General features: G+C 36.2%; 1 protein-coding gene across 8 annotated transcripts in view; it reads left to right on the top strand.

Annotated features, from left to right (window-relative positions):
* Window positions 1–14,639, top strand: part of NKAIN3 (sodium/potassium transporting ATPase interacting 3) — a 360,907-nt gene that overhangs the window by 331,537 nt on the left and 14,731 nt on the right. For 5 of the 8 annotated variants that reach the window (XM_064507479.1, XM_064507475.1, XM_064507476.1 and 2 more), the window contains one exon: window positions 3,834–3,894. In XM_064507479.1, the coding sequence (XP_064363549.1) occupies window positions 3,834–3,894 (61 nt within the window). Of the gene's footprint in view, window positions 1–3,833; window positions 3,943–7,852; window positions 8,022–14,639 lie in introns of those variants that run through there. The other 3 variants (XM_064507480.1, XM_064507477.1, XM_064507478.1) reach the window with 2 other exon arrangements.

Raw genomic sequence — 14,639 nt, 5'->3', positions numbered from 1 at the left:
TTGATTGAGGAATGTTTATCTGCTAATGCTGAGAATTATAAAGAAAAACTGTGAAGCAGAGAGAGTCTGCTGATTTTGAAGAAAGAAGATCATAAATTAGGCAAAGACATCACAACAAAGTATGTGTCAAACACTAAAGTGAGTGCAAAAAGATTTACTTTAAGGTGAAGATCTGAGCAAGACGTAAGCTGTTATGACTGTTAAAAAAAATCAGGCTTGCCAAGCCCCATACTTTCTTGGAGAGAAGTTCTCTTATTTTAGATTATTTTTCCCTGTCACTTTCTTCATTGTGTCAAGTAGACTGTTACATACTAGAGTGGAAATCTCTTTCTATAATGGGAGGATGGGGGCTGGTGGGAACAAGCTAACGTTCTCACTAACTGTGAGCATTATGCATCTCCTTAATGAATAGAAACTGCATTGTGGAAATAATCTGTACTCTGTGTGTGTTCCCATGCAGGTCAGTATCAAACCTGAAAAATTCTGACCCCCAAAAGTACTTTACTCTGCTTATAGATTTTCAGCTAACATCTCACTTGTCATCTTTATTCATCATGTGAGATAGCATGGCATATGTGACATGTGAGAGAAACATGCGAGAAGCACTTATGAGTAGATATTTTATATAAAATGCATGTATATGGAGTACATATGCACGTATGTAGGGGAAAGAAAGAAAGAAAGAAGGGAATGCATTTATAAAAGTAAAGTTAATTTAATACAGAATGTTAATAAGAAAAAAAATCACAAAATACAAAATTGGAAAATGGTAAATAAGTCTAAATGCCTGAGCATTTTCCCCAACACATACCTGTTACACCTACCTCTAATGCTCCATCTGTACCATCATTGCTTTGCTACGTCAGGAAGAAGAGGTAATGTTTTCAGAGCACTCTGAAGCTCAGTACATATGGGATTTACTGCAAAAGTGGAGTATAAGGACACCCAAGCATGAGCCTCATCTAGCCTAGGTCATGGAGCGGCCAGACAGCAAAGGGTGGTCAGCACTTCCCTATTTGCCACAAAGGAAAATCTGGTCGTTTCTACAGTCAGAGTTGAGATATTGTTATGGGAATGGTGGAGCAGGGCTAAGGTTGAAGCCTACCTCATGAATGGCATCAGCACAGGTTATATAGAATAAAAATAACATGTTTCCAACAATATGTTCCACCAGTCAACAGGCAACAGTGCTAGGCTGCTGGGCAATGCTGCTAGGAAGCTGGTGGCAGTTACAATTCCTTTCACATCCTGTCTCTGAAGAGGAATGAACTCTATTTAATTATAGTCTGTGGTCTTCTAATGTTGTACCATATAAATAGCATTCCACTAACCTGATCAAGAAGTGAAAAAGTCAGAGAGAATTACTAGAACAGGTCCATGTAGAACTGCCTCATGTGCTTTACTGCTATTTCATCATATTGTTTTTTGACATTGCATAATCACAACTTATCTGTGAAAATGCTTATGGGTTTTCTGTGGGTGATTATTTCCCTGGAAAACTGTACTACAAATCCACTTTGTTTATGTATTTATTATTTACTCAGTTTTACTCTTCAAAATATATCAGTCACATATTTAGGGAGAAGAAAAAATCCCAGTTGACCTATATGGTCAAATAACACAATGCACAATGGTGAACAAGAAATAGTGTAAATGAAGAGCTGACATTCACTCTTGAGAAGCCATCTATTTTCTGGTATTCGTATAGTACTTAATGCAATAATTTAATCTACGTGTATGTCTATATGTTAAGGGGGCACACATAACATGCCTCAAGTAGGATTGATTTTTTGATCCCTGAAAGCCTTTTTATCATATTGCTTCAGATGCCTCATAAGAAAGACGCTTTATACCATGAAGTTTAGGAAAAGAGCATGCTTAATCTGTCAAGGAGTCTGTAAACCAGCACTAGTCCTGGAGGGCCCAGGCAGCAGAACCATAAGATTGCATTTTTGATAATAGCAGGAGGCTGGATTCCTCTTAAAACCTTACACAGTCTTTTGCAGTTAAGCATTAACGCGCACTGAGCTAGCTGGCTGTGGCAGAGCTCTAGATATCCCCTAGCCACAGTTACTGTGACCCTGTGCATATGCCAGCAAGCTCTGCTTAGTGGGAGTTATTAACCCAAGCATGGCTCTGCCCTAACTGTGGTTATTCAGTGTTTGTTTCAGAGTTGGTTTGCATTTAGCCAGCTCAGAGCAGTGAAGTAATGTCCACCTGAAAAAGACTATGCAATGCTATTTGAAAAAAAAATGCCAAGGAAGCTGCCAATACTTCAGCCAGCTGAAAGCAAAGGAAAAGTTAGATTAAACTCACAAGCTCACTTTCTGAAAGCACCAGTGAGGTGGGCATCCAAGAGAGGAAGCTGTGACAGGACTGTGCCACAGCAGCGTGACAACTTTCATTTATATGTAACTTGGCTTTAGTGTACTGTAGCTTAATTCTCCATGTGGAAGATTAATCCCTTGGAGGAGGATTAAGCTACAGTGAACTAAGGCCACTTTATTTCTGAATGGAAAAGGACACACAGGGATTTAATATACTTTATCTTACGTGCATTGATTTTACAGCTTTAGTTAATTCATCTTAACTTCCCTGAATTCCCTTGTGTAGACAAGCTTTTTGTCTGTAGAGAGGCTTTTGGAAGTGCTTTCTGCCTGGCGTAGCCCAGCCAGAAAGCAGGCTGGAATGATCTTGGTGCCTCCCAAGGAGCTTACACCTGTCTAGATACTATTAAATCACCTGTTTCTCAGACGGCAGATCTGTGACACTCTTAAAAGAACTATTTTATTTAGATTTTTTGAATGGACATAACCAAAAGGATTTTAAAAAAAACCAAACTAATCTCTGGGTTATTTTAGAAATCTCTCATGAACAATCTTTTCAAGGCTTTCAGATAGCATGAATTGAGTACAGCTGCATGAACAGTATTTTCTCAAGCATGGATGTGTCTAAGGCAGTGCAGTTTAATAGGTTTTCCTTGCCCAGTGGAATTTTCTCCTTCTTGGTGACAGTCATAAGGAAACATTCTATTTACATGGAAAACAAAAGAGCAAAATTTCTATTACCCTTTCCAGAGAATCTTAATCCCTTCTTCTCAGTGGCATAAGCCATGCAGAAACAGGTTGAGGAGGATCTTTTTCTGGGAGCTGCTGTTAAAATACTAGCACGATTTTTCTGGTATTGTCCTTTGGAGAAATGAGTCTGTTCATTTCTTTCATAGTGAATGTGATTTACCAATAGGCTTTGCTGATAAGGTGTTTCCTGCTTTACGTGCTTTACAGTTTAGCTGCATCATGACATTTCACATACCAAATTAAACTTTTGCCATGCAGTTTTTCACAGAGACACTATATGTAACACAAATTGACAGTCTTGTGAATTCTGTAATAACTTGACTATGACTTAATTCCTGAGCAGTCAGTAAATATTTTAACTTTTTAATATGTAAATTAGGTGCTGAGGGGGCAAGCATTCATATGGATAAAATCATGTGAGCACAAGGAGTCCTGAACAAACAGAGGAATGTAAATAATAGCTGAACATCAAGATCCAAGTGCCTTCAAACAGTATTACTCAAAATACTATGTATGTTCTCAGTAGGGCTGGAAAAGAGGGAAAGGTTTTAGAATATCATGCAACATGAGCAAAGGAGAGTCTGTTTAGTTTAGCTTTTTGTGATCATATGCACTGAAATTTACATATAAATTCAGGAAACAGAAGCAAATCTTTTCTAAATACCCTTGTGACACCTGTATTTATATAGCATTGCAGTAGAAGCTTAATAAGTGTTCAAAGTATCTAATGATTGCTTTTCCTCTTCTTTTATGCAGCTGATCGGATTTGTGTACGCCTGCTACGTGATCAGTATTTTCATGGAGGAAGAGGACAGCTGTAAGTACTGATACACTCCTATCCATCTCTGGAGCCACATTATCTGGGGTGAGACTTAGTCTTGCATTAATTACCAAGATGAAGAGCAAAATCTGAAAAACTGGAGGATGTGGCATTCATGTACATGACTAATTTTTTTCAAATACATGCTCGTTTAGGTACTACAGATGTCAGGATCATACTTATTAAACCTCTTGATAGGGGTCTGTGAACTGATCGCATGAGTCAGAGTCATACTGCTCACAAGGATGGTGCATACACATAAATTTTTATGTGCATTTAAATTTGAATCAAAGCTCATCCAAACAGTCTGGTATTTTTTTTAAAATGATCATTTTTTCAACCCTAAACTTAATGAAGATGACAGATCTAACCATCTACAGTGTTCAGTACCACTTTCATTGACAGTTAGATAGACATGTTCAACACTTAAAATTAACTAGATTGTGTATCTGAACTGCTGACTTCGTGTTCTCATACTGCCTTTATCAAGAAAACCCATATATATATATATATATATATATAAATCCATTTTTGAAAAAGTTTGAAAGTGTTAACACCTTTAAAAAGTGTTTATTGAAAGTCCTTAAAAGAGCATCTCAAAAACCTGAATGTGTTGAATGTTTAACTAGGCTGCTGTGTGCAAAGAGATAATGACGACTGCCTAACAAACTTGCCAGACCCACAGGATTGTCATAGGGAATTGTAAGCAGAACTGAGATTAGGATGATACTGGCTGACCAAAGAGGAGCAAATGTGAAAACAAGCCTGTTAAAAAAAGGGAGAACGGGTGATCATGTCAACTACTCCCTCTCATATATATGTAGTTATGCAGTATATCTATCTCTAGAGAAAAAAATGGAGCAAATGCCAAGAAGAAAATTCCTTTTACAGCTGTAGGATAAATAGTATACAATACAATATTTATTCATAAACATTTATTCATAAAACTTAATATAATTGTTTGGTTTTTTCATAGAATTAGCACTAGTGGCTGAAATGAAAGAAAATTAATTTAAATTACTTCAGATCTGAAGAAAGCATTTGGTAATATCTTGAAAATCTTATTGAAAGTATAATTCAAGTAATTCATGGCGCTGATGGAAAAACAGACTTTTTGACTGAAAACAGTATGAAGAACCATAAACAAAATATTTTTTTCAAGTGCTGCAAACTATACTATGTTCAGCTCTCCATCATAATGCAGCAGCCATTGTTGTCCAATCGATTTTAACACTTTCATTTGGGTTTCTATTAGGAAGAAAATATATCAAAGAAACTCTCAGATAATACTAAGTGGGAAGGAGTCATAAGGATTCTGTGCACATAGTATAGTAAGAAACAGGCCAAGAAACCTGGGTGAAAACTGGTGCAATGCGTGAAAGATATGAACAGTTGGAGAAGCAACCTGAAATGCAGGTCTTAAGGTGGAGGAAAAGCCTAAACATCACTTCCACAGAAAGCTAGGAATCACTGATTAGTCAGGAATGGGTGACAGGGTAACAGCATAGGATAGGGTGGAAGCAACACAGCCCTCTAGTTTAAGATGTATAACAGGGTCTTTTGTTAGTGAAATCAAGAGACAACTGCCCTTTTTGTATGGCTCTGGTGAGTCAGGGCTCCATATTGATATCTGGAAACTTAATTTATGAGACAATTGCTAACAAAATTCACAGAGCATTGGGTCATCATTAAATGATTAGGAAGATTGGAAGATTCATTAGGAAGATAAAGATTTCACTATGTTTAGTTAGCCGAATAATTATGTGTGGCCATGCACATACACATGCAGACACAGATATGTGTGTACCTGGGAAGTCAGACCATTTACTTTTTATGTAAGTGTGTCTATATTACTTTTGTTTATGTTTAGTTCTTAAGGGTGTGCTTCACACATCAGTGTTTTAGAGATGTGTGAAAGAAATAGAAAAATCCCACCAAAGAGTGTAACACTTTCTTGGCAATTACAGTCACCTGCTAGAGAGTACATGCAGTTTATGTTCAAGCTCTCACAAGAGTGTTGTTGTCAAGTTAATGGCCTTGTTCACTTAGAAAATGTGTGTACTTCAGAAGAGCCAGGGCAAGGTCTGTCTTTGGCATCCAAGGCCCTATCCACTTTCCTCTGACTGCTTGCCGATCTTACCATCTTTTGAGAGTTTCATCCTGTATGATACCGATGGAAATTTAATTCACTGTGAATGGAGAACAGTTGACATATTTACTAAACAATGGAATACATCAAGTGCTTGGGTGATCCACTACCCAGAATCAAGCCAGTGCTCATTCTCTGTACCAGATATCTACATTTAATTTCTGCTTGTCTGCACTAACTACCAATGGCAAGCCTGAGTACCGTATTTTGTTACATATGTGTGAAAATCACTTTACTCATCTCAAAAAGTACAATCTAACTCTGTCTATATATTCTTCATTATGATTGGGCCACTTTAGCATTTTCACTTCTGCCTTTATGTATCATCTTCCAGATTCCTGTGGGAATAGATTTTTTTAGTTACCAGAGGATCATGTGGCGCAGGGGGCCAGAGTGGGGTGCTGGAAGGGGAGCAAAGAGCAGAAATGCATACACCTGGCAGGTTTTAGGACCAGTAGAGTGAAATAATTTCTTGTTTGTTATTTTTTTTATGTAAACTCCTGAAGTCAATCAAAAGCAACTAAATAGCCCTTTAGTGTCTCACTTTGTGCTAATTTGTATCTTAATCCCTATTTATGCCTTAGTATCCTAGTGTATGTTACAATAGTCTATCATTATATCAAGAACTATCATTATATCAATGAAGAAACATTCATGCAAGACATGGTGGGGAAATGATTTGGTTTAGTAATTAGCTGAGAAGAGGAGCTATTCTGGAATTTCTGACATTGTTAACTTGCAGCATAATGAACTAAATTTTATTTAAGAGAGAAGTACAGTGGTGTTTCAGAACAGTCAGGTTAAAAATAGACAGTGATTACATTAGGATAAAAATTGGAGACTCTACGATGAAAGACCAGTTGTATGTATTTTAATATGATGCAGCAGATTCTTTTTGTAGGTAAATGCAACTATTCTATAATAGCGTTGCAGTGGTTTGCACAGAATAAATCCTCAGCCATCTTAGAGTCACAGTCTCCCTGATTAAATATATTCTGCAATATTCAGTGCATCAAGTTAACCCCAGTTCTTGGTCTGAAACCTGTCAGGCAGACTTAAAAATTAATAATAATTGCCTGTTTAGCCTTTGTGCAGTGCTTAAATGGATTTTGAGGCTGACATTTTGGCTGATGGACACTTTTCTGAACAGTTATAATGCTTGAGGAAACATTTATTTCCAGCTATTGCTCACCTTACTTACATTTCAGACTGTAGTTAACTTTACTTAGAAGGAAGATGATAGCAGGTCAAAAGGAATAAAGAAGAAGACACGTAAAAGGCACACTGCTGTAGTGGGGTTAATACCTTCCATCATTCATCCTAATGAAAAAGTCTATTTATATCTCTTCCTTTCGTTTTTTCATTTCTTTCTTTGTAGATCTATCAATCTATATAAGCCCTTTTGAAGGAACAGAATATGTGAGATCTGTAATCATAAAAGTCTGCCACTATCCTGTTTGTGAATCATTTTCTCCTAAAAATGAACTCAGAAGCTTGGTACCACCTTGTCAGTGTTACTAAATGGTTTTAATAAAGTGGAATCTGGAGACTAAGCAAAATATATTGTTATACATTGTTAATACATTATTAAATTTTATAAATATTTTCTGACTTACTTTGAGAAACGATTGATAGCACTATTGCTATTAAACACTGGATTATAAACATGACATTGGCACATGTCGAAAATGATAGTCCTGTATTGTATGTGAATTTGTGAAGTGAAAGCTGAGTTGCATACAAATTGTATAAGGAAAAAGAAATGAAAACACAGGAAAGAAAACAAGCATTCAATTGTGATTTCAGGATTTATGAAAAGGACAAGATTGGAACACCAAACGGCCATCCCAAGGAAGCTCAAACCTTTTTTGTACATGAGCAAGAATAAAGGAAAGGGCTTTCATTCATCATAAAGGGAAAGTTTTATCCAGCAAAAGACATCACAAAAGCAAAATTAATAAACAAGAAATGGAAATTTTTTGTCTCTCACCTATGTCAATTGTATTCAGAGCTCAGGGATTTCCAGAGTGGAGAGAAAGATGAATTTTCTTTTTGAAAAAGGAAGAGTTCCCCCATACTGTCATATCTTAGGAGACAACCACTTGCTATTATTAGACAAATATTCATTAAAATATACTCTTTCCCAAGTTGAAAAAACTACTGCATTGTTTTATCTGATATACAGCATTACATTTTTACACTCCACTGAGCATCTGTTGTCACCAGTCAAAGGAGAGAGAAAGGATTTTCCTTCACATTTAATTTAATTTAATATTTGCAGTTACATATTAGGTCCAGCAGTGATAAACTTTTTATAAATATGCTATGCTTTTGCAGAAAGAATGTGAATTAGCAATAGCAGATAACAGCAACAGACCCATCTATATCTATAACTATATTTTTATATATAATAAATATATGTTTAACTAAACAGTTCTTGGGATCTTGCTACTTAACATCTTTACATCAATGGTAATTTCCCATATGCTTGAGTCCATTTACCTCTTAGAAAAGAGAATTTTTGACATAAAATAGTTAATACAAAAAAAAAAAAAGACCCAGGATGAAGATACTGCACTGTGTAGGGCATTACACGACTCAGACATCCTCAGACATGACTACCCAAATGATCTAACTGAAAATTAAGACTTCTGAAACTTTCCAAACTATAGCCAGCAGTACAGCTAATCGCCGGGCTTTTACACTCACTCTGAGGCTGTAATGACTGCGGACGCTGAAACACAATGTGCTGTTAATGACGAGTGCTTGAATATGCTTGACACAGACTTTTAAAATGATAATAAGTTTTACTGCCTGACATGGAAACAGCATTGTAGCTGCCAGGTTCGCAGTATTCTCCTGGCTTTGGCATCTCTATAAAATGGCAGTGACCATCAGTATCTCTGGAAGGCCTGAAAAGAAATTTGTATCTTTCTGTTCATCTGGAACAGCAACCCAAAAACCCAGAATTTTGATAAAACAACAGAATCAGTGTATCTCTAGGCACAGAACTGAAATGGATCCATAACCAAGAGGCATTCTGTGTGTCCATTAAACTGAACAGTCTTCTGGAAATGGGCAAAGGTGGATTCTTATAGAGATGATGCAATGGGCCTCAGATGAGGTCTGTGATACCTGGGAGCCCGGGGAGCCCAGCAAGTGTTATAGCAGATCTGGCCGATGACAGAGGGTCCCTCCTGCTCCTTGTAGCAAAGTGCTGCACTACGTTTCAGGGGTTAATAACGCCAAGGGACCATCAGCATTCCCTGTTAGCACCAGCTGTCATTGCCTTGCAGACACACACTATGAACCAGAGGAGAAGTTGAAGTACTATCGGAAATGTCAGAAATATAAAGGGTAAACCTGTTAGTCTAATGACATTGTATGGTCTTACGATCCCATTGGTGCCCTCCTACTTATCATTAGCCTTAATGTGTGAATTAACAGAAAATGCAAGCTCACTCCTACACTGAACTGACACAATGAATTCTGAAGTATTTAATGAAGGAACGAATACAGCAGAGATGTTATACTATTTAAATTACCTCTACTTTTTTTTTTTTACAGTAAAATATACAATTGTCTGAACAAGCATTTATCCTAGTTTCTATGGAAACAGGTGCATGGATAGAATTTGAATAACCAAACCTCTGGTGTGATATAAAATGAAAGTAGTTAAACAATAGAAATACTAAAGACCAGAAGAATCTTGATCCTGGTTAAATCAATGGCAAAAAATTGCAGTAGAGGCATGATTCCCCCCTTCTTTTTTTCTGCTTAAAATGATAGACAAATAATCAGTCACAGGAAAACAACTAAGAAAAAAATACTCATTCCACCCTCTGCTTTGACCTTCTCCAGACAAAATGTACAAGATAGTCTTCATTTCCAGTTGTAATCCCCATGGACAGTTAAAGAACACCTGGTTCTGTCTGAGTGTTTGTCTTTAAATAATAGATAGTGCATACCATTTCAAAGGGAAATCTTGATTCTGGAATATTTCTACCAGTAGAAGAAATTATCTGCCTGAAAGTACCATACATTTAATGCAGAATGCAACATTTATTTTGTATCCATTTAGAGTGTGAACAAAGTGCAAGTGAACAGCATCATCTAAAAGACCAATATATGCTAATTCCAGTTTCTTGTTGATAAATCATAGCCTACAGTGAGGTGTGAATCAAATAACTTGAAGAAATGCGCCCTGAATATGTGGGCCACTTGAGTAAAATGTTTGAGTGTACCTTCAGTAAGAACTCATTTCTTACTGTAGAGTTGCCTCAGATTTCTTCTTCCTGCACCAAGTTTAATTATTCTTTAAACCCAGACTAATTTGTCTGGCCATAGGTATAATAGTCTTGATGCCATTTTCATGCAGGCTAGCAGATCTTTTATTTTCCGTTAAAGAACAAAGTAAATCGCTCAAATTATGAGAGTTCTCCAGTGCCTTCCCACAGTTCCTCCAATAAACAGAAGACAGAGAATTTTTCCTGAAATTCAGTGGGAAAGACTTGCAGAGTACCTCAGTTACTTTAGCACAAAGACTTACTGTATATTCACCAAAACTTCTAGGAGATGGCAGCAGAAGTGAGCACACAGGATGGCTTTGCAATGTGCTCATGTGGGTGCAACAAACCAGGTACCTAGATCCAGCTGCCTGGCACTACAGATAGCTCTGTAGAAGAGATATAACCGTATTTCGATCAAGTTGGAGTTATCTGCTCATTACTTTTTAAAAAAGTTGAGGATGCTACAGAAAAATTTGGTAATGTAGAATATAATATTTTTTGAGAATGTATGAGCTTTTCAATACAGAATGATACAAAGTTACAGTCACTAGCTTCCGTCCACAGTCATGGATTCTGACTGTAGAAGCATGCACATATATACAGTGGTTTAAATGGGACTTCAGGAGTGCAGGTCAAGAAATTAAAAATATCTGTTGGAAAGAAAAATATTGTAATCGTATTATTTGCAGAATCTACCAATATATTTCTCCCACAGTTCAGAACAGTATTATGTCATATGTTGGACATTTCCTACCTGTTCAGATAAATACATACATAAATACACACATACATGCATACATTATATATATGTTATTACAAATGTAGGCAGATACAGAGTCTCCTTAGCTTTAAGTTGATATCCAGACTGATAACTAGAAAGGAGAGATTAAAGGCTACTTTATTACTACCTCATAAATTCATGCTTTGCAAATGTAATTCATGTTAGGCTTTTCTGCTATTGATTCTGTATATTATATGCTATATTTCATATACATATATATATATATAAAGAAAATTCACTTAAGATAGAAATATAATTGTAATTGTATAATTATTCTTAAACTGTAGGTCATTCCTTCTATAATAAATAATATCTTACTAACATGAAAGTGTAATTCTAAATAGAAGCAATATATTTTTTGTTGAGAGTTCCTTGACATTTCTTAGGCCCATGCATTGCTTCCATACTCCCACATATGCCCAGTATGCCCTTTTTTTTTCTTTTTAACTAGCTGATTTAATTCACGCTTCTACTTAGTTAATTTAATATTGATTTTATTCTAGGCTCCACCTTCCACCTCCTTGGCCTTTCTGTTTAAATTAAATCTGCTTTTAAATGGATGCTTTTCCAACCCCCAGTTGCCAGCACCTTAGCCTTTTCACTTAAATTGCATCTATTGTTAAATCAATCTCACTCCAGCATCCAGCTTCCCTCTCCTGAGCTTTCCACTTGACATAACATACAGGCCTAAGTGGTGCCTGTTCCTGTCCCTAGCTTTCACCCAGCTTCTCCATTTAAATTAAGTCTCTTTTCAAATCCATTTTCCACTTCCATTCCCAATCTTCTTACTTTTTTATTTCTAAATGGCAACAGCTTTGTGCCTGTTTTAATTTGTGGAACTTGAAAAGAAATTTTTCAGACTCTCAGTCTTCTATGTAACTACTGTCTCCCCCAAGTTTTAAGTTTTATGCAAATGGGTTCTTCTCATTTCTCGGCCCCAGCTTAAATAACATCTATTTCATTCTTACTGTTGCTTGAGTGATAATTTCCATTATCCCAGCTAGTGCATCAAACTTAAGAGGTCAATCTTATAATAACTTCCAGTGCTGCTTTTGGTGTGGGACACATGAGCGTGGACTGAATGGTGGGTCCGTGTTGTAAGATGGCGTGCTGAGCTGAAGAGGGCCATTAACTGAGAATTAATCAGGTTCTACACCTGCAGTGAGCTGACCATAAATTATCTTGATTATATGCTGGGAAGGAATCTTGGGATTCAGTGAGCTGAACGGTTGCAATTGAGACAAATATTCCCACTGTTTTCTGTTATAAATATCTCAGCATGTCTGACACACTCAAAAGACTTATGCATGAATTAGCAATTTAGTGATCTGAGCTCTCAGTGCCTTTTGCTTTATGTCCTGTGTGAGAAAGCAAGAACATTAGAGCAAATCTAAAGTTTCATTTTATAAGAAAGAAGTTCCTTGCCTTTTTCATTATAGAATATAACCTGAAGAATGAAAATGGATCTACACAGATCAGTTGAGCTGAGAGACTGTCATTGAGTTTTTCTGAAGACAAGGTTTATTCACAGTTCCTTTCTAGCAATACTAAGATTTGAGATACAGTAGTAAGAAAGCCAAAGCCTCTGATTTCTTGTTTTAAAAGAATATCCTAGAGAAAAATCATACATTATAGGTCCCAAAGCCTTCCAAACAACTCAACTACTTTGCAAAGCAGGTAATGTATAAATTCAAGGAGAGATGGCTCAGCAGCACAAGAGTCAGTGAAGCATATTGAACCAAGCTATGAATTTCAGGTCATACTAAGGTAATTTTGGAATATTATTTTATTTAGTAATATTGGAAGATGGTTGTTTTTGGTAAGGTACCCTGTCAAAATGTAGCAAAATCAAATATCCTAAATGAAAATTTATTATCCTGATTTTTAGCCAACTTTGAAAATCTCAGCTCTAAATTTCATAAATCTAAAGGGAGCCAACACGTTCCACCAAGAAAAGTAGCCAGCTTGGTTTGGAAAAAGAAGCAATAACAATATGTTGTTTATTTATGAAACCAAATCAAGAGAAAGACTCGCACAAAGAAGATATCGCAAAGCCACAATCAATGGATAAGAGAAAGGACATTCAAATATTAAAAATAATTTAAGCTTTTGATAACCCCTTTTCTTTATCCAGTTGACTTTTTCCCATAATCATTTCTTTGGTTCTCTACTCTGTCTCTGATATCATCATACCTTCAAGCCTTCATAAAATAATCTTTCTAAATTCCTCCTATTTGTAAACCTGGTATTGCTATCTACATGCTGTACTTTTCAGATTTTCTGATTATAGTCTTTTAATAGCCCTAATGATTTCAAGATATAAAAGAAGGAAGTTTTACAGCAAGAGGTGTAATCTCTTATTAAATCAGTTGATCTAGCTGATACAGTTTTCCATCTGGGTCAGTTGGTCAAATAAAATATATTACCTCTTCCTCAAAACTTATTTTTCAAAGATTCTACATTATATTTATTGTATCTAGTCTGTGTTGATTATCTACTTTGTTAGCTCTTTATCGTGAGAAGTCTTTCTCTTACCATTGCTTTCTGACCTAGGTCATAGCTGGACTCTCAGACTTCATTTTACATCCTTATGCCTTATTGAATCAATAAATATATGGTTGGTTTTGCAAGTAGAAATTTAATCTCAGTATGTGTGGGGGGTTTTTTTTGTTGTTGTTTTTGTTTTCTCTCTGAACTCTTTTACAGTTCAGATTTTTAGGTGCAGCCAAGCTAAGCCAAGTAATACTGTGTGACTCTCACTATTCATATGATGACTCTTATTCCTTGGCGTTGTTTTCCACAGATTTTCTTTTCCTCCTTAAACCTTCCATTAATTAGGACAATGTGTTATTTTGAAGGACTGTAATTAGAGTTCAAACAAAGTTTTCATAAAAATGTATTTTTTACTTTATCTATCTTCAGGAGAGTATTTTATACTCATGAGGTCAGTATTGCATTATCTTTATCACTAACAGATTGATTCACTGACGGCTTCAAAATGAATGCTAATTCTGTTACAGACTCTATTCCCCTTTTGCATATTCATCTTTCTCATAATATAAAATAATATAGACTTTCTAGCAATGAGAAAAACCTTTCCTAACCGTTGTATTTGTTGACACATATTTTTCACTCCCTCATATATGAGAAGACTACTGGCCATTATAAGCTCCAAATTTTACGTGTTCTAAGTTTTTAGCTCCATTTCCATAGCTAAGATAGTCATATTATATTTTGGGTTTTTGAAGGCTTATTTGAGCTGGTGAGGAAGATGGCAGTGCCAGAAGAAATCTTAAGAGATCAGCTAGTCAATTTGAAGGTGAAGATCGAGCAGGACAGAAGTAAGGTGCATTAGGTTTCCCCATTAACAGAGAAGCACTCACAGAGGCAAACTAGTGTTCATTGCTGCACTTGGGTGCGATTAATCAGTGGACTTACTGGATGTTTCTGCAAAGGCTCTGAAATACTAGATGATCAGATGTCCTCGGGAAGACTGAGGCCACCACAGAAGGATTGACAGTGC

This window comes from Dromaius novaehollandiae, chromosome 2 (genome assembly GCF_036370855.1).
Source record: "Dromaius novaehollandiae isolate bDroNov1 chromosome 2, bDroNov1.hap1, whole genome shotgun sequence".
In the NCBI taxonomy this organism is placed as follows: domain Eukaryota; kingdom Metazoa; phylum Chordata; class Aves; order Casuariiformes; family Dromaiidae; genus Dromaius; species Dromaius novaehollandiae.
The sequence above is the reverse complement of the archived record's forward strand: the minus strand, read 5'-3'. Positions and strand labels throughout refer to the sequence as shown.